The 22,955-nt window shown below is 38.8% G+C and overlaps 1 protein-coding gene across 9 annotated transcripts in view; it reads right to left on the reverse strand.

The window, feature by feature from the left end:
- lrp8 (low density lipoprotein receptor-related protein 8, apolipoprotein e receptor) overlaps positions 1–22,955 on the reverse strand; it is a 162,153-nt gene that overhangs the window by 62,485 nt on the left and 76,713 nt on the right. For all 9 annotated transcript variants that reach the window (XM_034147156.1, XM_034147154.1, XM_034147152.1 and 6 more), the window contains exons 3-4: positions 20,275–20,397; positions 1,421–1,549 (exon numbers count right to left, since the gene is read on the reverse strand). In XM_034147156.1, coding sequence (XP_034003047.1) covers positions 1,421–1,549; positions 20,275–20,397 — 252 coding nt within the window. The remainder of the gene's footprint in view (positions 1–1,420; positions 1,550–20,274; positions 20,398–22,955) is intronic.

Genomic DNA, 22,955 nt, shown 5'->3' on the forward strand with positions numbered 1-22,955 from the left:
ACACACACACACACACACACACACACACACACACACACACACACACACCACACACACACACACACACACACACCACACACACACACACACACACACACACACACACACACACACACACACACACACACACACACATTCTGAAGGTCTTAACTCATACAAAAATGAATAAAGATGTTTATACAAAAATGTAAAATAGTCTGTACATATACTTTTTATTAATTTTATAAAATTATTTATAATGTGTTATTATTATTGTTTTTAAGCCTTATAAGTATTAGTGCCTACTGTATACCTATAATAAACAGAGCAGATTATATTGCATAATAGGTATGATTTTAGACATGGGTGTCATGGACAGCCTAATATTTCATGCAATCTTATATTCTAAAATAAAAACGTTTGTGTGCATGTGTATTTTTGTGTTAAGGTTGGAATTCCATAATGCCATGGAACCCATGTACACTGAAAATCAATGCACTTTCTGCTATTGAGTGCCCTTTTAGCCAAGAGCAAGAAGATTTAGGCTCTATAATGTGATGTGAATGTGTATTACTATGGAAAGTGAGAGGGTGTTGCAGATGATGGATGTTTGTGTGTCTGCGGTTTGTTCACAAAGTAATTCTATAGATTTCCTATAATGCAAGCTAAGATTTGTGTATGAGCATTTGAGATATCATACTCTGGAATATGACATCTAAAGAGCTGACAATCTGGAACGTCTTGAAAGACACTTTGAAGAGAGATATGTGGTTTTCCCTTCTTTAACATCCCACCAACTCCCTGAAGTCTGCATAGTGACCTGCTTCTCCAACTTTCCAGACCATCAAGCAACAGACAAGAGCAAGGACATGAGTAAGGGGAGGAAAAACAGATTATGTTTGACATCTCTAGACACATAACACAGAAAATATATATAAATAAATGAAGAAGATGAAACATTTTACTTTTTATGGCAGCTTTGACGTTGAGTTTAAAATGTTCCCAGTTGCTTTTGACCAGATTAACTGAATCATTATGTGGTTAAAAAATATATATTCCTCACATAGCCAAAAGTTTGTGAATTTGTGAAATATTATTTTAGATCAGATTGTTGTTATTGTCATCAAAACCTGTTTTCCCTCTCTTTCTCTTTGGTTTTCAGATCTCAGTTTTTTTCCCACCTCTGCTGTTTTGGATTCTTTCAAAATATCCAACTTTTTTCACGGTGAAAGAGAAGTAGGATCTGTAGCCGCTATATAAACTTGAATTGAAAAAAACTGAATTAGCTATTGAAAGGCGTCAAGCATTATAAAATAAAGTCCATAAGTCCATTCATGTTTAGTTTCGCAGATACAAGGATAAAAGCTCTACAGATCATAGTAATTGAGTAACTTGTCCCAGTTTTCTCCTGTCACATCCCACATTTCCACCTGAAACGTACCTGCAGCGCACTGCTCCTCATCTGCTCCATTCTCACAGTCCCTCTCCCCGTCGCATTGCCATGACAACGAAACACATTTGCTGGCAGCCCCTCCGCAATCAAACTTCTCCGGTGGACAGGTCTGTCGGCCTGTTGTGAGGGGGTAGGTGAAACACAGCGAGGGAGACAGAGGGGGGAGATAGGGAAAGGAAAAGGAAAATGGATAGCAGATGAAGAAGTTGAAGAAAATGAATGGGAGGGAAGGAGAACAGAGAATAGAGAATGAAGACAGGCAGAGTGAAATGAGAAACGAAATAGAGAGGAGGCAAAAGATAGAGAGAAGGGACAGCCAGTCAATGAAACAGTTTGATAACTTAGTTATCTTGTTGCTCCTATCGATTCTCCTGCAAAGGTCTGCAATTAAACTAGACATATAGTGACAGAGGTACAAAGAAGCAGCCACACTGTCAGGCAGTCACACAGCCAGTAAACACAACACACAGTACACAAACAAAAAGAAAATACACTTTAATCAGACGTGGAAAATACAGGCACTATGAACTTGCAGCCCGTATAAACTAGAGCTGCTTGTTTTAGGTATAAATTGTTTTACCAATTAATTATTTTGATATGACATTGTCAAAATATCTGTTTTCATTGACGGTTTTTAGATAAAACTACTAAGACATTTAGAAAATCAGCAAATGACACAAACATCAGATGTTGTGTTTTGTCATATGGGAGACCTTGCTCAATAAAAATGTATTTTATAGGTGTAAATCCATATAAATAAAGTGAATTTAGTGAAAAAGCACTCGTTACAGTTTGTCAAACATGCACACACACATGCACAGAAACTGTGTGTGAGTGAGGAAGTGGTCCCTGTTGGTAAAAGCCCATTACAGTAGAGAAGGCCATTGTTCCTACATGTGTAGCCCGTGGGGTTGGTACAGGCAAGAAAAATGCGGACGTCCAATACATCAAATTTACACTGAGTCCCCAAAGCAAAAGCGTGTCCCTTCTTCTTCCTGCAGACCACTACACCCCGCCTCGATCCCCCGCTTACCCCCGCCTCCCTGTTCAATCTCTCACACACACTCACACACTCAAACACCATAGGGACTCTAGCCCCAGATTACATTACAGTGCCTTGTCAAACTCAACTCAATCAATTATACATATTTGACCACGAGCATGCTTTTTGGCAACCAGCCTGAGTGTTTGTGTGCATGTGTGTGTGTCTGCGCGCGTCTGTGTGTGTGTTGTGTGCCACAGATCAATAGTACCTATGGGATTTGCCTATTTAAGTCTCATTCCCTATTTATTAATCTCGTATTTCTTTCCACCTATTTTTTTATTTTTAGTAGTACTGAATAAATTGCTGCCATTCGAATGCTGCCCCTCATGGATGGACTCTGGGGGTTTAAGCCTTGCCGGTAGTGATTGCCAGCATTTTCTCCAACAGTGTAGTCTACATTGCCGGGTTCTACATAATTTAAAATGGGGCTACTGGTATTTTATTTGTCAATGGAACTGGACAGGTTTGTGGTCTGAATTCCTCCTTTCTTTGTGCGGGTTGATCTTTTTGAAGACCTCTGTTTGTGTTAATGGGAGGAAGAATGCCTGTGAATCTGGCTTACTGTTCAATCAATATCAATGTGTGTTGGTGTGTGTACTGGAGATACTTTAATATCAATACTAGTCTGATGTACATTATTTAATGACTCTCAGTTTGCGTGGATCAGCAGAGTCCAAGGGCTACTGTCGGAGACTTTCTCATACAAACCCATACAGAAATACACCCCCCTAGGGGGTAAGTCCACTAAGTGTGTGATTGACAGTTGGGTTAAAAGGATGAAATTTGTCGGACTGACCATTTCAGGCCCCGGTAGTCAAGAAGGGCGGAGTCATGGATCAGCTGCCAATCAAATGACTAAATACAGACAAGCAAGAAAAGACACTCCATTGACATTAATAATAAAAAACTCAATCAGATGATTTTCATCCCTAGGGTAACAATGTTCACGAATTGAAATGGACTTTCCAATTTCTTATTATTATATGTTCAAGCAATAATGTGTGACTATTAAAATGTCTGCTCTGTAGCTCTCGATTTGCTTGGTTGTTTTATATCAGCAGCTGTCATATAGTCTATATTTGCTTTGAGTATTTATATATTGGAGTATTGCAGACAATTCAAGAAAATTGGTATGTGCAAACTAAGTGAAGTGTTTTACACTGCTTGCAGGAACAAGAGCAGGTTGTATAAAAAAAAAAAAGGTGAGAGTACATTAACATAAGTAGCAATACAACAGACACCAAGTGTGCACAGAAAAAGAAAACCATTCAAAGAGAGAAAATCCCGTAATATAAACCCAAGTCACATTTCTCCCTTCTGTATCTATAATTGAGCATCATAATGCATACAAAATCTGAGAAAAACCCTCTCAAACATTTTATATCAAGGTTTCCCTGTCTGACTTTGAGAATCCAGATGGTAATGGTGTTGATAATGACGTTGTATTCAATGTACTTTCCCCAGACTTTTGAAAGTCAGTGCTTAGCACAGGTTTGCCCTCTCGCTTTGTTCTCTTCGCACTTTATGCTGACAGGTGTATCCAGCAGCAGAGCAGGCACTGAGCAGCGCTGATGGACTTGTCAAGAGTAAACTGGGGACACATCTATGCCTGCAGAGTTTTGTGCTCTATGATCATATTCCAGGTAAAGTGCCTCTTTCATTGCATAAAAGTTTGTAAAGGTTGCATCGCTTAAAAATGTTGAGAGATAGAACAATTGACTCAGATGATGGTGGTGCAACTTTGTTCACACATTTATCTAATGAACACATTTGTACACATCACTGAGGACCTGACATGGACTCTTCACACCACCACCAAGAAAGCTCGACAGCGGCTCTTCTTCCTCCGCAGGCTGAGGAGGTTCAACATGGACTCCAGGATACTCTGCAACTTCTACAGGTGCACCATAGAGAGTATCCTGACCTTCTACAGGTGCACCATAGAGAGTATCCTGACTGGCTGCATCACGGCCTGGTACGGCAGCTGCACCGCCCTTAATCGTATGGCTTTACAGAGGGTGATGAAAACTGCACAGAACATCACCAGGACGGAGCTGCCATCCATGGAGGACCTTTACTCCCAGCAGCTCGGGAAGAAATCCCTCAGGATTATAAAAGACCCCCATCAGCCCAGCCACAAACTGTTCAGTTTGCTGCCGGACAAAAACAACCAGATTCAGAGACAGCTTCATCCCGCAGGCAATAAGACTGTTAAACACCTGAACTGCTGAAACAATTTCATAACATTCATCTGCTACTTAGTAATTATTTATCTATTATCTAATATATCATTCCAATAACTTGTATATAGACTCGTATTGCACTATTCCACTTTTATTTTTTAAAACAATTTTTATTTTTTGTATTACTTTTAATATAATATACTTTAATATTGTTTTAATATTGTCTGCTTATCTGTATTATTGTGTTGCATTGTTGGAGAAGCCTGTGACCTAAGATTTTCAACGACATAATTACTCTGTAGCTATGTTAGTTTGACAATAAAGAACCTTGAACCTGCAGGCAAACACATAGCCAGAACTATCTATAGCTAAAATTCTTATTCTCAGCTGCCAGTCATAGGCGTTTCCCAAATTCACAATTGGCCGGCTTTTATATTAACATATATTTAATGGCTTATTAAACTCCTGGGGCACAGAGACAAAAACGTGGCAGCTAGCAACCAGCTAACATGCTTGTTGCCAAGGCCTACAGCGGGTCACAGCTGAGGAACTGATGCTAACCAAGCCCCAGTGGAGCTGCTTGGTGGCGAGCAATAAGTGATGGTGGTTGGAGACGGCAGCTCCCAGGTGGGTGCATGCATAATCGAATGAGTGTGCAATAGGGCCAATCCAAGCATGTAGGGTTAGTGAATGTATCCGGGATATATCAAGGTAAAGCAAAGAAATAAACACAATTGTCTCAATGACCAGGTCACACCTTTTGGCTTAACTTCCATTTCTGTGACATATTCAGGCATGAACCTCTAATAGACTCAACACAGTGCCTTCTCATTCATACTGTAACCGACACATTTATTTCACAGTTGCCCTGTTTTAGCAGTAATGTTCCTGTCAGCATGTGAGACTGTTATCTTAGTATGACACTGAATTAGAAAGTAGCGGGGAGTAAGATAGCATACACATTCTTTTGATGGAATTTTTGTTTTGTTTTACAGGGCAGAATCAAGCCACCAAACAGTAACATAACGTTGGAGAAGAGTAGCTCTGCGAAAATATGCTGGTGAAACTGATGGAACTATAATTTGAACATGGTAAACAGGGAATATTCAATACCGTGCTCTCACACTAATGATTTTATGTTAAAAATGAATACAGTGACCTGACGATATGCAGTTAACTGAATTCTGCAAACCAGATTCACTAAACATATTTTATTTGAATAGCCCCAAGATCTTATGCGAATCTCACAATTAAAGTCAAGTGAACTGGCACACACTGACATTACATTGGCTACAAGTAAAAATACAAAGACTTATGTCATTGAGGATTTAATTATCCTATTGATATGGTGTACACTGAAAAAACTGAAAAGCTGACTTTAATTAAATGTATTATTTAAACAAATTTCAATTTTTGCCTTAATATTTTGAAATATGTGCAGCTGAATTTATATAGGCTTTGCTGGTCCTAGGGTGAGAAAACTCATTTAGCACATAGGGGACGATGCAGTCTTTTAATTCAAACGAGTCGACAAGCAGGATTGGTACAGACCTTTGTCTATAGTATAGACTTGTTATTCTTCTCACATGGCCTGCCTAAGTGTCCATTATGAGCAGGGTATATAGGGGTAGACCGAGCAAGGCGCTGTATGCTAATGAACTTTTGATTAACTACCCTCTTAATTTCCCTTCACAAGGAGGGAGGGGATTGGAGCATTGAAGCGTGCCACCATGTCCACTCTCAAGACGTCTGCCTAGCATCAAAGCTTGCCTCCCAGGTGATTGATTCAGACGGCTCGTAGCCCCGGAGGCTAATGCTAAAGTAATTTAATAATCATGAGGTGTGTGTTTAAGGTTGGGAGGTAATACAAGTCATTCTTAAGTCACTGCCATAGTGAGACATCACGTCAAAACAAAGGGACATGGGAGGAGCGTATGTGTTAATATGGCACATGTTGAATGTAAGCGTATGGATGAATCACCCTCTGCTGGCATAAAGCATTATAGTGCCATGAATCTAAAATGCTTGAAGGTACACTGAATTCCGCATGCCCTGACAGCACAGTGCTGATTGATGATGTACGTGCTTTAATGTATTTTTATGCAAACACCCAAAAACCTTGTCTCATCACATTGGTGGAATATTATGAATGCCCAAATACTCTGCACTGCTGTGAATACAAATTGGCTCCACATTATGCTGTATTGGGCAATTATAACAAGATTATTGTTTAACACCATTTCGGTTTGCCACATTATTTGTCTTCACGTGTCTGTGATAGAAGAATGAATTTCAAAGTAATTTGTACTAAATGAACTCTATATTCAGTTCTTCTCTTTCTCTTTGCCTCAGTCAGGGTTTCCCACACATAGAGGTCCCAGGTCAAGATGTTCATTCCTATTCAGAGGCCAAAGTGATTTACATTTTTGTTTAGATAAGTAGACAACAAGTGTAAGATAAAATGAGGGAATGTTATTTTGTTGTTAGGCTATGCACAACAATTGCTTCCCCTCCTTGCCTGTGTATTATAACATAGGCATCTCCAGTCTTTACACTTTTATATTCATGTGCATCTGTCTTCAGATGTTTTTGGGGTTATAATTTTGTATATTGTTGCTTTTCATTAAAAAACAAGCCTTCTTCACACTACTGATAAAGCACTATCAGTAGTGTCATTTTAATATCACTCAATACTCCACACACTTCAAAGTTAAATAGATTCAATATTTAAGGATACAAAAAAAAATGCAGGGTTAAAAATCTTATTTTTTTCCCTTCTGTAAAATCTAGTTGTAAGAATCATTACAGTACAAATCAACATGGACATCATGAGTTTCACTAATGCCTCAAGATAATGAGTGTATTAATGTTTGTAGTGCAGTAAGAGAATGAGAAGATTGCACTTATTTCCTCCATGTGTCTGACACATCATCAATTATTTCTAACAGTGGGTCCATAACAAGATGATCGTCTGTGAAATAGCATACTTAAAGTTACGTTTCAGCCATGAGGTTGCACCATAAATTGGGGAGTGGCTGCTTGAGGACAGTAGACTTTCATTGCTTGGCTACTTTGCAGGAATAACAAGGCCAAGGCATCCCTCGAATCAATACACAACCTTGAACTTGCCTGACTCAGTTTGTTTTTATACGGACCATAAACATTTAATTAATTTTATTTAAGACAATTTGTAATATATGCCAGGCAATTTACATTGACAAGCCTCAAACACGTTTTCCTGGATTAACCTCGATTCACGGACGATTAATGCGACAGAGAAAACAATAAAATATTCACAAAGGCGGATAAGAGGGAGGGAATAATGGAGGGCAAAAAAAGGAAACAGAGTGAGATGTAAGAGGGGGAGGTTAGGGTCAGATATTGGTCACTGAATGGAGATTATTAGTGCAGGGACAGACTAAGACCAAGGTAATTGGATGAAGCTGCATAGCGAGAGACGCAGAGGTATTGGGTTGGAATCTGATCAAATTGGGGCTACTGATGACCTGAGGACATACACACAGTGGAGTACAATCCTCATTTGTCCACTCACCTACTCATCTCTCAAACATTTCTACAAACACACACACCAATGTGCTTTAATACACGACCAAAGGACACAAACATACAATTATGTGCATTATATCTCCACAGGTTACGCTGTTATCCATTCAGAGACTGGGTTTTAGTAGTATATTATAATTTTTGCTGTTCTTATTTCAGTGTTTGCAATTTCATTCAAATAAATCCAGGAAGATGAATTGTTAAACTCCTTCAGGACTTGCACTGCATGAATGAAATGCTTTTATTTGAGTTATTTAACCTTTATAAAGGAGAAGAGAAGACTTGAATAGACAAAAGAACGGAGGCGGGGGAGCCTTAAGCTAACAGTGCTCTCATCTGCATCAATGATTCATACAAGACCAAAGATGTATGGATCAGCCAATTATTCGGCTTGTAAATGACTTGGAAAGTCTAACGGTTTGATCGGTTGCAGTGGCTCATATCCTCATGGTGACGCTCATTAACCTCGCTTCAAACAGTGGTCTTGTTTTCACAGGCTTGTTAAAATAAATTAAGAATTGTAATGGTTCTGGGAGTGTCGAACACTTACGGATATTCAACTCCATAGGGTTTAGACCATTTGAAATGCAGTTACCTTTAGTTTATTTATTTCCCTAACCTCTGGTCAGGCAACATGTTTAAAGAATACTTAGAGTAGTTAAAAAAAACAGTCTTTATCTAAATTGTTATAACATATGTCTTAATTGCATATTAGAGCTGAAATGATATGATTAATTTTCCTACAGAAAAATAGTCAACTATTTAAAAACCTGTTAAATTTGTTTACTAGCATTTGTACTGTAGTGACATTCTCTTTCAACTCCTCAGATGAGAGGATTTGTAGCTTTCTTTGTATTATATTGTTCGCAACTGATTATTTGTGGGTTTTGGTAGAAATAAAAGAAATGTTAAAATGTTACCTTGGGCTCTAAGAAGTTGTATGGGCATTGTTTTTATTATTATCTTCACAAAGGTTCTAAAAATACTGATCGTCCTCCTTGAAATGATTGCGTGTTTTTTACATGAGTTTGCCTCAGGGGGTTAGTGTGAGCTGTCAAGTAAAGAAAATTGATAAAACTACTTGATGGACCCACAGGACATGATGAACCGACTTCACAGGTCAATGACAATTGTTTCTTCTTATAGGGTCAACTCTCACATCACATGCAATGTGAAGGAAAATAATGTTTTTTCCAGCATTCTCACTTCTTACTCACAATTACTTCATGCGAGTTATTTTGGAGATGGAATAAGTATATGGGCACATGGGCATCATCAGTGTATGCATGAGTTAAGGTGAGTATGTATTCTTGTGTGTATTTACTGTGTGGTTACATATATGTGTGTATGCATGGCTGCAGTGGTGTGTTGTTCATAAGCATGGGTGCATAATATATGTATGTGTGAATGCATGAGTGTGGTACTTTGCATATCCTTACACCGGAGAGCATGAACTGAAGCATGATGATGCATGGCCAGTAAATATGAGGTAGGCTTTTTGTGGGGGAAACTTCTGTGTAGCAATGCAGGAGGAATCACCGACTCAAAAGGAGACATGGGGAGAGCTGGAGTTTGATGTCAAACACTGATGGTTTATTTGGAGCTTCAGCCGGAGAATTCACAAAACAAGTCCAGAGTCAGAGGTTCTGACCACACGGTAGAGTTGCCACGTCAATTCTGAAGCGCCTGTCTCTAGATAGACCTTTTAACTAGTTTGGAGTGAGTAATCAACATTCTTGGGCCAGATAGACTAAACAGCTGGGGACACTGAATTACTTGCGGCTGACGCTTATGGCCTCAAAGATTTCACACCTTGGAGTCCACAAACCCCAAGAAGGAAGTGTTCCAGTGTACCCACAACAATAAACCATTTGTGACCGAGAGTTGCCCGGTCATAAACTGGTAACAACAACATATGGCTGAAGCAGCCCCTTCCTAAAGGGAGATAACAGACGTCAGGGTTGGTCATAAACGTCAAAGGGCAAAAGGTGGATATCTAGGAGAATTATTCCCCAACACTTTTGATGAGAGGGAGTGGGAAAAGACCAGAGAGTGGTTTTAAATTAAGAAGAAAATGTGGCTATAGAATGTCATTGGACGCAATATTAATATGAAGCTGCATTCACATGACTGCAGATCTGCGCTGGAATTGCCTGGTTTCTAAGGAGAAAGTGGGTCCGGCCCGAATAGGCAGAAGCTATAGGGGATGACCAGCACAATACATAAGATTTGTGATCAAAAGTGTTGACTTCCATTCAATTTAATGGAAACTTTGGGTATGCTTTGGTCGGTCGACCCCTTGGCACTACATGTAAATGAGAACTTTTGACCACCTCTACTCTACTCAGCCCCCCCATCCCACCGCCTTGTCCTTCAGATGTAAAATCCAATTTATGGAAAGGGCAAATTTAGTTAATATTAGATTACATTTTAAATGAAGGTTAGTGTTGATTAGTGGCTTTCATTGGAACACTGATCTCTTATTACTCTTGCCCTGATGTAGTGAGAGGGGGGAGCATGCTGGAAAAAAGACATCAAAGTCAAGAGAAAGGACAGAAAAAAAGAGAGCTGGTGCAGATAAAAGGAAAGTAGTGTGAAGCGAATAAAACACAAGGCAAATAAAAGCCATGCAGCAGAGTAACATTACACAAATAAATGCAGGGAGCTTGAGAAAACACCTAAAGAGAGTCAGAAAACCAACGTCCAATAACAGTTTTCAGATAGAAGACGGAAATTAAGATGCCATCAAATTATGAAGCATGTTTTATGAACATTTCCGAACTTTTGGAAATTAAATGTTAATCAGTGAGAATTCAATAATTAGTCTCCTGATCTATGAGTACCTTGTGGCATTTCATAAAGCTACTGTCAAGACAAATAACATCGGCTGTGGCATGGATGCTAACCCAACAACACTGTGGCTAACTGCACCAATGAAGTCCCAATTTCTTTTGAAATCTTTACCTTCTAGTTTTCGAATGTGGAGGCATTTAACAGTGAAATGTTAAAGAAACAACAGAAGCAAGTACAGAAATGTAGAGATAATGTAGAAAAATGCAGTTATTCTAAGCCTTCCCTTGTGTTTTCTTTCCAGATGGAGCAATTCCTTATTAATCTTATTTCATAAAATATAAAAGCTTTATTTTCGTTATTGCCACTAATTTGCAGATTAGTGCACAAACGTACCCCTAGGGAGTCAGTTTATATGACTGAGATTTGAGTTAATGCCCTCTCTCCCACTTACAGTATACTCTCTCTCCGTGTCACTCTGTCTCTCTCAGGCTGTGTGAGGATGAAGAAGGCTTGTTAAATGTGGAACCATTAGCACAGTCTAGACTGTGGCTCTGTCAGTGCCAAAGGGGGAAGAAATACAGCGTGACACCAGTGCTCTCATAGGAAATTGCCATTTTCTTACAACAGGCCCCTCTTAATGGTTGTTTAGTAGACGACACATTGGGCATTAAAACTACCGCCAGTGGCTATAGTGTCACATCTCAACTAATGATTGCATGAGAGGGAGGCAGACACCAGGAAGGAGAGGGAGAGAGGGAGTTTGGGATGCACAGAGTGGGGCACACTCAGAGATGATATCCTCTGTGGCAGTTTATTCAAAGGCTGGGTCAGGTCCGAAGACTGTATCAGGTCACATACTGTAGGCAGGGTGAAATATAAAACAGGCAGGCAAATTATGTGAAGAGCATATTTCTGACTCAACAGGCTTCTGAATGGACTGTTCTATTATTCTTTACTGGCTGTAAAGATGCCTTTAAAAGTCATTGCCATGTAAGTTGAGCTCAGTTAAATTGCACGCTTTAGCAAGTTTAGTGTCCTCCAAAACATCAGAATGTTGATTAATTCTGACAAAACAATTTCCTGCGCTATTGATTTTAGTCACAGTGAAATGTGGAAACCCACAGAGAATGTCTGAAAACAATAACTCTACAGCCTGTCTGCATGTCTCTATGGGTATTATAAAATAAACAACTTCTACACAAATCATATTTTTATAGGCTCTATTATATTATATCAAATGTGAAAAGGCAACAAATAAGGCTTTTTACTGATGTGTCAAACATAAATCTGATTAAAAATGTCAATTTTTTTGTGAGAACGTTCACATTTGTTCTATACCCGACTTGTTCATATAAACATCTGTTGGTTTTTTACTAACTTTTTCCTGCCCTAGCCTACTGTACGTCGGTTTACATGTCTGACTGCTTTCTTGCCATTAAAAACTGCCTTCTGACCTAATACACACAGATTTTTAACCACACCTTTTCAGTCTCCTGAGAGTGACAAGGAAGATAAATTAAATTGTAACGAAGAAAGAGTTGTATTTTTTTAGCCTGACTAAATAAAGATGGCAAAGAAAGAGATGAAAACATAATTGCCATCAAGCATGACCATACAGTAGCAAAAGCAATCCCATCAGGCAGTTCAAGCTCCACAAGATGCCCCCTGAGAGCAAAAACATATTGACCACCAATCAATCTCAACCAGCCAAGATCAAGGGTCAGGAATTGAACGGAAGAATGGAATTGACAAAAAAAAATCACAAGATGGCTGCTGCTGCTGCGTAGGTTTTTTTCTCCTGTTTGATTGCCATGTACAGTGTAAACAATAAAGCAAGATTGATGTAAACAGCTCTTCCAGCCACACACGACCACAACACTAGGGTTACAAATGTTCATATCATTTGTTTATGAAATACACTGTATCACTTAAACTATTGGTTTCCTCTGTGCTGCTTCTGGTAGTTAGACCCATAATGACCACTTGCCGGCTGTGATAAATAACGGTTTAAGTGTTCTCATATATTTGGTGTGTCTCACAGGACTTCCTCTCTGTGTCATAACTGCAGAATGGCCATTATGTGGCAGCTAAAACACAATGTGTCTTTTAATGTCTGGGGTATTTCTTATCGAGCATGTTGTGGTTAAGATAGGTGGCTATTCTGGATCTTCCTTAAGGGATCAATACACTTTACCTTATTACTGGCATAAATCAAGGTAAAGACATTTGTGGTTAATGAGATGCCACAAGATAGCAAGATAAGCAGAACAATGCACATGAGGCAAACAAATAAATGGGCTTACAATATGACTATTACTAAGAACTGGGATGTTTTTCAGCATTTCATATCCTCCAAATTATACAAAGCTTTAGCTTGATGAGCTTTCTCTCTCTATTTAAAATGTTTAAGCATTTGGACAAGCTTGTGATTTTGATACCAGAGACTGCAGTTTGAAATCCTGTTTCAGTCAATGTTGGGGTCTTTTAACCTTGACCACAATCTCTAAGTGTAACCAGAGAAATACTGAAAGATATTTTTGACCTTGGAAATTGACAAAACATCTCAAGGTCGACTCATTCTCTATTACTGGAGCTTTCAACAATATCCCACAGTCTTCACAATATCAAGAATATACTCAAATGCAACACAGTAACCAACAAAGACTTATTGCCCACTTGGATGACATCAAATGGCATTGATCCCACTCCATCTGCTGATAAGGAATATTAGATATTTTGCAAAGGTCCTAAAAAATATAGAGAGTGTAACTCATTAAATGATTTGTCAAACTTAACCTAGTATAAATATATTAGCTAGTTTTCTCTTCTGCATTGCTTTAATTACCATATGAAACTGAAGTCAGCAGGGATTTGAATATGAAATCTATAAATCAAAGCAAAACTAAGTGGGAGATCCCTTGTGCTGTGATGAGAGGCTTTGCTTTGACATTTTGTGACTTTAGATGAATGGTTGTCATCACAAGGAATTAAATATGTAGTAATAAACAAAGCAACCACCACAGGATGTCAATAATTGCAGCATCCCTTGAATAGTATACCTGACGGTTCCCTTTCTCAAATTAAAGCATGACAGATAAGTGCGTGCTACTTAAAGTGTGAAACAATTTTAAGACATGAAGAAGATAAAAAAGTATCTCAGAGCCTATAGTTTGGTGTTGCTCACACAGTCTGCTACATTTAAAAAGATGTCTCTCAGTGGTTGAGCGGGTAACTCGCAACCAGAACTGACAATCAAAAGGAAAATCACTTTTTGAACTTTCCAACCCTAATCACCCACTGATTGTATTCACCATTTACACGCTGAGAAACTGCTATGCGTCATTTGATCATTTTGACAGTTTAAATCAAATTATTCAATGGATAAAAAGAAAGTGAAGGATTGCAACTATGAAATGTGTGTGAGTGTGAGTGTGTGTGTGTGTGTGTGTGTGTGTGTGTGTGTGTGTGTGTGTGTGTGTGTGTGTGTGTGTGTGTGTGTGTGTGTGTGTGTGTGTGTGTGTGTGGTTCTTAGTTGTATATTGAGGTCAATGAAAATCAGCTCAGGGCAAGATTATTTCCATTAAAAGAAAATGTAGCAAAAGACTAAAGACAAATTAAACTGCTTCCAAAACTAAAGTAGAGATCAGACTGACCTTAGATTGCACCCCACCCCCAAACACACACTATTAATAATAAAGGTATAAAAGGTAATAAAGTATTACTACACGTGTCTCTTTTGATGGCCGGGTCACTGGCTTTTTAGATGACTGAATAAGAGACACAGGTAAAGACACATAGGACAAATGCACACACACACACACACACACACACACACACACACACACACACACACACACACACACACACACACACACACACACACACACACACACACACACACACACACACACACACACACACACACACACACACACACACACACACACACACACACACACACACACACACACACACACACACACACACACACACACACACACACACACACACACACACACACACACACACACACACACACACAGGTGGATGGGGCACCTGGGCAATTACGCCTGGTGCTGCTACTGCCTCGAGCATGAAATTGAAACCATCCGACAATGCAACTCAATGGATCCTTCCCGTTCATATTCCAAAATAATTAACTAGCACAACCTCCTGCCTCCATGCTATAATCCGCTGACCTGCTTATTGTCTCGGCAACATGGACAAGGAAAAGACCACCCCAGTGGACGGAAACAGGTAGAACTGATGACAGCAGGGAAAGAGAGCGATGAAAGGAAAGGGAGTTGCAAGTTTCAACTTTCGTTGTCAAAACACGGCTCGCTTCACAGTAGTGTGACTTTCACATTTTGCATATTGTCATATTGGCCGTCTTACCATAAAACAATTGCTTATTATTAACACCCCAGGCTTCCTCCTATATTTAAAAATGCAGGAGGCTCTATAATACATAAGTTGTAATACCTGTTTGACTAAAACATACCAAGACAAGTAGCAGTTTTTAATATTTTGGCTTCAATGTTCCCCCCATTATCGCTTTAATTACCATACGGAAAAAAAATATGTTAGTAATGATTCGATATGAGCTCCATAAATCGAGGCTACACAAAGTGGGAGAGGAGTCTTGCTGTGATGAGACGCTCTGCTTTGAGAGTTTGTCTTCAGATGAATGGCTTTCATCAGATGGAATTAAATAAGCAGAAAAGTTTGCAGTTTTAATGCCCTATGGTGTTTGGTGAGTTGGTAAAGAAATCTGATCAGACGATATGTAAAAACTCCTACACTCATTAAGACGTAGAGCTATTTTTACAACATTTAAACATGAATTTGACTCTGCTTACACTAATACAATATTTTTTTAATAAGGAAATGACTACAGGGCTCTTCACTGCATAAATGGAAATCTGACTGGTATCATATCATAAAAGAAGAAGGGTTTTATCTCAGTCTAAGTTATCAAATTCAGCATTTGTATTTGTCTTTCCCTCCATTATGTTTTACAATGAGTTGGAAGGCTTCTCTGTACAGCCTTTGTCAGCATGCCTCTGAGTATGAAACATGAGTATACTTGTTATGATGAGATTTCTTACCCTGATGATACAAGACTTTTGTGTTATGAATATAAAACATCCTCCAAATCAAACAAAGCTTAAGCGCTTTTTTCTCTCTATATTTAACATTTTGAAGCATCACTTGGACTGCTGGGATATTGTCATATGTTGGTCCAATATGTGGCTCGGATGTTCAATAACCTTTATCTACACAGAGACGCTCGGGTGACTAGAAGAGCGCCTTTGAATCCCTGGAGTGTAGATATGCAGCAGCAGAGCCAAAAGAGTGTGCGCACATAGAGATGGAGTTTAAACAACGCCTGAGTGTCTAGGCAGCTCCTGTAATCAGCGCTGATTGTCAACTGCCGGATCTCTCCGATGCCACTCAGAGTAAATGGATGCCGACTTTGTAATGTTTAGAACCCAGAAAATCTGAGTTTTTGACGTCTGGCACATGGATTATGAACATGGGCATACACAGCATAGCGCATTATGTAAATTCAGTTGATGTGTAGAAACATACAGATGACCCGATGAAAGTCCATAATGATTATTTTTTGGTCTTGAGCGTCAGGTACAATTCCCTAAATTAGTAACAAGCACAGGATTCATTAAGATCTGGATGTTAATTGTTTATGAGAGTAAAACAAACCTTTTTTTGTGATCAACAGCACAAAAACATGCAAAGTTTATCTCATAGTGAATTAGAAATAGTAATGTGTTCCGGTTAGTGTGGGTATGTTGTGCTTTTTAAGATATTTAATTCAAAATGTACGGTTATTTCACACAATTTGGAATCAAAAAAGGCATTGCATTTACACATTATCCAAGCTTGAAGTTGTTTTTCTTTTGAGGCTATTTCAAGTTTGACTAAATGAATCAGATAAACCACATCAAATCCAAAAATGTGGATTGTTTGTTTATTTCAGAACATTTATATCATCTATTCATCAAAGTATTATTATGGAACTTCTAATGCCATCAATGATGCTGCATGGTGCTGTCTGCACTTCTGATCTGTGCAGAACAGTGTGTTCAGACATGCACATGCTTCCGTGCATCACCTGATTGAGTATTTCCCCCAGAATCCCCTCTAGGCCCAGTTTAATTTTCAGATGTGTAATTACAGACAACTCCTGAGGATCCTGTGTATCTCTCTGTGTGTGTGTTTGTGGTTTTAGAGGCATCATTGAAGGTCCATAGTTAATCAGCAGTCTACTAGAGGTCTTAGGGATCAGCCCATTGATTGCCTCCCAGGGAAATCAATTCAACCAAAGGCATTACTTCAACTGAATTCAGTTTAAAAAGTGGAGGACATCAGGGGAGACCAGGAGGAGGGAGAACAGGATGAGAGAGATGTTCAACAGAGGGTGAAAGGACATGGCAAGGGTCCGAAACATAGTCATTGCATGGTTGTATCTATATGGGATTATAGGCTGACATGTGACACAGTGCTCCATTATCAAAACATCAAAGCTGGGAATATCTCTTGGAAGAGGCTTGTTGGAGAGTCGAAGGTATGCTCAGGCTTACTAAAGCTTACTACTATACTATATTTTGGATTGGTAAACCATTACATTACATTACTGTACATGTTAGACGCTTTTATCCACAGCGACTTACATACTTAATACTGTGGACAATCCCCACAGGAGCAATTTAGGGTGAAGTGTCTTGCCCAGGGACACAACGACATGCTGACTGCAGTGGGGTTTGAACCTGTGACCCCCTGATCCGAACACCTACGGACAACCCACTACACCACACGCCTCCCATCTGTGAACAATGATTTATTTTCAAAATTGTAACATTTATATAGGTAATTACTACTTCAATATATATGTTTTGGACTCAATTCATTGGATTATTAATAGAGCTGAAACAATTACTCAATGAAAAAGTATGTTTAGTCCGTTTAAATGTTCTTTTTTATTAAACTCTAATCTGAGTTTTGTATTGACAAAAAAGTACACTATAAGAAATCAATAAAACTTGTAGTAAATGGAAACAATAAATAAATGGATCATTTTATAACATGTACTTTTAAGACTACAGATAACTCAATTTATCAAAGTATTTTTTTCCATGTGGCTTAACTTTGGCAATTTTCCTCTAATATACTATACTACTTTTTATGAAAAGCATGCCAACAACCATGATATGCAGCTTTGAGGATCAATGTGACAGAGAAAGTTAGAGAACTCACAGCATCCGACCTTGATTAGATATACTGACACTTAACCACAAGTCCACTAATCTGATGAAATGACTTACAGATTCACCATGTGATGAATACTTAATGCAAGCATCGACCATAGACACACTGACGCAGATGCACACTCATACCCTTTATAGATATGTACATCTATACGCCACACTCACAAGTCCTTGACCTATCAAAATCTGACTTATTACTTTGAGAATCTTCAAAGGGCTCTTTGATCACCTCTTCAAAAATCATCTTAATAAAAATTGTAAAAATTAGCTGGCCTGTAGATACAGCCATATGGAAAGTTCCTTGATAAGACAGAAGGGGAAAGACTGACCTCTATAACAGTTCTGCTCTGATCTGTGACTTATCTTGGAGGAAACACTGGTTAGATGGGACATTCATCCCTGTGAAATGACACTACATTTGACTTTATCTCTGGATTCTTCTCCTGCCTCAGGAGCCGACTGGATTCAAAAGTCATGATTGCTTGTGATTTTCACAAAGCACCATTCGACTTGACTGATTACTAATGAAAGGCTTTTAAACTCTGCAAGAGACCTGGTCAAAGCCACTACAGAACAATGTTGGTGTTATGACACAATACAGCTCTTCTACTAGTGTGAGGCAGGGTTTTACAACTCTGGACCGTCACCATGTTATTCAAATGTTTAAAGTAGGCGCTATATTACCTGGATTGCATCACTGGATAAACCAGATTTTTTGTTGTCAATGGCAGAATTTGCCAACATAGATGTCTGAATGAGAAGTCTTTGTTTAGTCAATCTACGCAAGGTTTCTTAATCTTACTTCAGTCTTTAGTCCTAAGAATTTACAATGATTTAACAAAGCAACAGGACATTGCATTGATTTGATTACATAGTGATTAGTGGTGGTCTAATGGATAGTCAGGTGGGCTGAAGATCGGAAGGTTCAAATCCCGCCGGGAACACCACCACTAGTGTGCCCTTGAGTAAGGCACTTAGTCCTTAGTTACTCCAGGGAGAATGTCCCTGTAATTGGTAATTGTAAGTTGCTTTGGATGTCAGCTAAATGAAATGTAATGTAATTTAAACACTTTTTTTTAGAGCATAGTTTTTTAAGCTTCCCTGTCTAAAATCCAGAAAAAAATCATCAATTTATATCACAAAACTCACCGAATCCTCTATCAAAACCATCAGCATCTCCTCAACCCAAATTTGAGTCAAAACAATGCATACAGTTGACCTTTTATACATTTATTTCTAAAGTATTTTCTCACTCAGTTCATATTTTTCGAAGCCACAGAAGACTCTCAAGTTTTTGGTGTCTTATCTAAACCCTTTTTACCATGAAGTTGAAGCTTGAAAAAGTTCAAAGTCAAGTTTACGATCTCAGGAGAGCTTTTGTGAAAAGACCTGTGTCAGTATAATAATGTAACTGCTTCGTCGCATCTTTTACACAAGTAAAAAAACACTCATGCACTTTGAAATTACAGATTTAATATACAGGAAGTATATTCCTAAGGGAATCAGTAATGAATAATAACATCTAAACCTTCCTTTCCCGAGCCAGATCTTCTCTCGAAAACAAGCAAACATCTTGCCCACTAACCTGCCCTATGAGGCCTTGAGTGTAGTGTAGCCAACAAAAAATAAAGCAACTGAAAGCAATTTTCTGAGGCATTGTGCAAAAAGAGAAGGTTGGCACAGTGGCTAGAGAAGAGAAAAGTTGGAACACTGAGACTGAGCAACCTTGGGAGTATTTTATGCTCAAGGAAATGTGTGAGTGCGTGCAAGTGTTTGTGCAGGTCAATAGCTAAAACACAAAAGACGGACAAGTTACATCATGCTGGTGTGTGACACGGTTTTAGAAACGTGTGTATTGTTGAAGACTTTCATTCACAACACTCATACAAACACACATAATAACTGGTAATACATTATAGACTAGTCCAATGTGTGAAAGTTGGTTTGTATTTGAGTTTGTCAGCTACTTACTGCAGATTGCATCAGCCTCGTCTGAACCGTCTGCACACTCTGGTTCTCCGTCACAGCGCCACCTAGCAGGGACGCACTGTCCGTTCTTACAGGCAAAGTCTGTGGTCGCACATGTCTTCTTTGCTGTGGAGACAAAGGATAACAAAATACATTACTCTATGATAAAAGAAACAACAAATTATTTGAAACACTGAAATTGTCTGAATCCCGTACACAAGCTAGACACACTGACAAGAGAAGAAAATGTGTTCAAGAACTAAGCAGTGAGGAAACATGTCAAAAAGTTTGATAATCCACTTAACAAGTCAACAAGGCCAAGCAATTCAAACTTAACTTCAAGTCAAGAGTAATTCCATCAACCAAGTTCAAACCAATTTTGCAGTTCTACTTTGCTTTACCCATCAGCGTGTTCAAGTGCAACTTGTAACAGGAGACATGAGGGAATAAGAGGCGTTTCATTTGTTAGTCTGAGACAAATAAGTGGATCAGAGTTGTTAACTCAGACGAGACTTTGCATGTATCTTAGCCCGACTGAGCCACCTACTTAAGGGCATGAGGGTCAATGACATTTAAAAAAAAGATGAAAAAGTTTCAGGTTTCCTGCTAAATCCAATCTGATGTTTGAAATGTTTTAATAAAATGAGGATCGGACCTGTAGGTTAGATAAATCAGAAGTAATTAAATGTATTTGTGAAATAAGATATGTGTGGGTATAGCAACATATTATATTTGACAACTGGGAAAACATTTATAGAATTATCTGATGAGGAAATCCATCTGGAGCTTGCAGAGTGATGCTCTGTTGAGTTTGAAATCTGAGCAGTTTGCACATGAGCAGTGTATTGACAGCTTTAGTAGTGTGCACGATTGTGTTGGATATAAGGTGCAGTGACTAAGCATGTGATGTGAACAGAGCAGCACCCCTCTAGTGGCCTGCCTGAACTGGCTCAGAGGTTTTGCTCCATTCGATCCACATTCAAGGTCAGACCCAGTCTTTGGTGAACCAGCTCTGGTTTTGTAAAGCAGCTTCCCTGATAGCCTTTGGACTCCGAAGGTTTTGTGCAGTCCCTTACTCCAAGCAAGGAGAAAATGGAATCACTTGAGTCTGTCACGGGTAGAGGAAAACAAATCTTTCTCTTTGACAGCAAGAGCCACTGAACAAGAGAAAGCACTCGCCTGCCGTGTTAGTAATTCTTTGCCATGATGAAATATACTTTACAATGAAGGGTCTGACAAGTGGCAAGACTGTGTGTGTGTGTGTGTGTGTGTGTGTGTGTGTGTGTGTGTGTGTGTGTGTGTGTGTGTGTGTGTGTGTGTGTGTGTGTGTGTGTGTGTGTGTGTGTGTGTGTGTGTGTGTGTGTGTGTGTGTATCTGCAATTGTTCCATTTTCTTTCATATGAACCCCAAGTTTCAACTAGCTGGAAATGTATTTTGCTAGAGTGCGGGGCTAAAGCAGTGTAATGCATTATGGGGGATGATACTTATTGGACGTATAGTAACAAAATTATATTGTCCCTGCTAAATCTCACTATCATCAAATTACCTATCGTTTACTGCAGTGTAAAATTCATTTCTTAAAAGGAAGAATAACAAACCTATATAAAACCAAGAGAAAGACGAGGTAGCCTCAATCAGGTTATTTGAACAGAGATAACAGCCCAATTATTTTCTTCTTAATATTTGAAATGGTAAATAGGGGAAGTTACCTAGATAGTTGAACTATTCAACAACAACAACAAAAATACACACTACCGATTTTATCCCCAAAACACAACATACTTATTTAACTAAACCCTCTCTCTCGACTTTTTTGAAAAACAATGAAAAACATTTTAAGTTAATCAACAAATATCTATCCTTTATGAATTTTCTTTCTTAAAAATGTCTTACTCTGAAGGCTCCTTAGTAACTAGAAGATAGTAAGGAGTTATTTAATGAAAGACATTTCTGTTTAAAGTCACACATAATTATTAGTACCAGGTTGAAACTTCTACAACATAATTGGTCAATGACAACCTGAGAAGCAAATTGGTGTAAAATGATTTTCAATAAAAAAAGAAAATTACCGATGCTCTGCTTTTTCAAGAATTGAGCAGGACAGCTTTAGGTCATTGATTTAAACCGCTGAAATACACAAGGAATTGGTCCAATATATATAACTGTATATTATATAAAGTCAAATTCCACTTAGCAAAGGGAAAGCTAACCAGCTTATTATCTTGTTGTTTATGTGTGTAGTCTCAGATGTCCTGGTGTGAGGTAAAAGGCAGTGTTATGACTGATGGCTCAAGTGGGAGCCATAATAATGAGGTACACGCTCGAGAAACTGACATCTCAGCTTCCATGGGGAACAATGGATCATGTATACCTAAATTAATTTAAATGGGGGTCTATGTACGGGGGGTTGAAGAGAAGATAGAGACAAAAAGCCATTCAGCAGTGCAGAGTATTGAAAAAAAGAAAAGTTGGGTGTTAAAGACATGAGAGGGATGAAATTGAAGAAGGTGTAGGCCTAGAATAAATGAAAAGTGTGTCCCTAGGGATCAAGAGAAGCCAGAGCCAAAGAGAAAAGTAAATAGAAAAAGGGAGAAAACAGGGAATAGGTGTACAGAAACAAAAGACAGGGGGGGGGGGGGCAAGGCTGTTAAGGGGGGTCTAGTGTAATGGCATCTGTCTTCACA

Source organism: Trematomus bernacchii, unplaced genomic scaffold (assembly GCF_902827165.1).
Source record: "Trematomus bernacchii unplaced genomic scaffold, fTreBer1.1, whole genome shotgun sequence".
Lineage (NCBI taxonomy): Eukaryota > Metazoa > Chordata > Actinopteri > Perciformes > Nototheniidae > Trematomus > Trematomus bernacchii.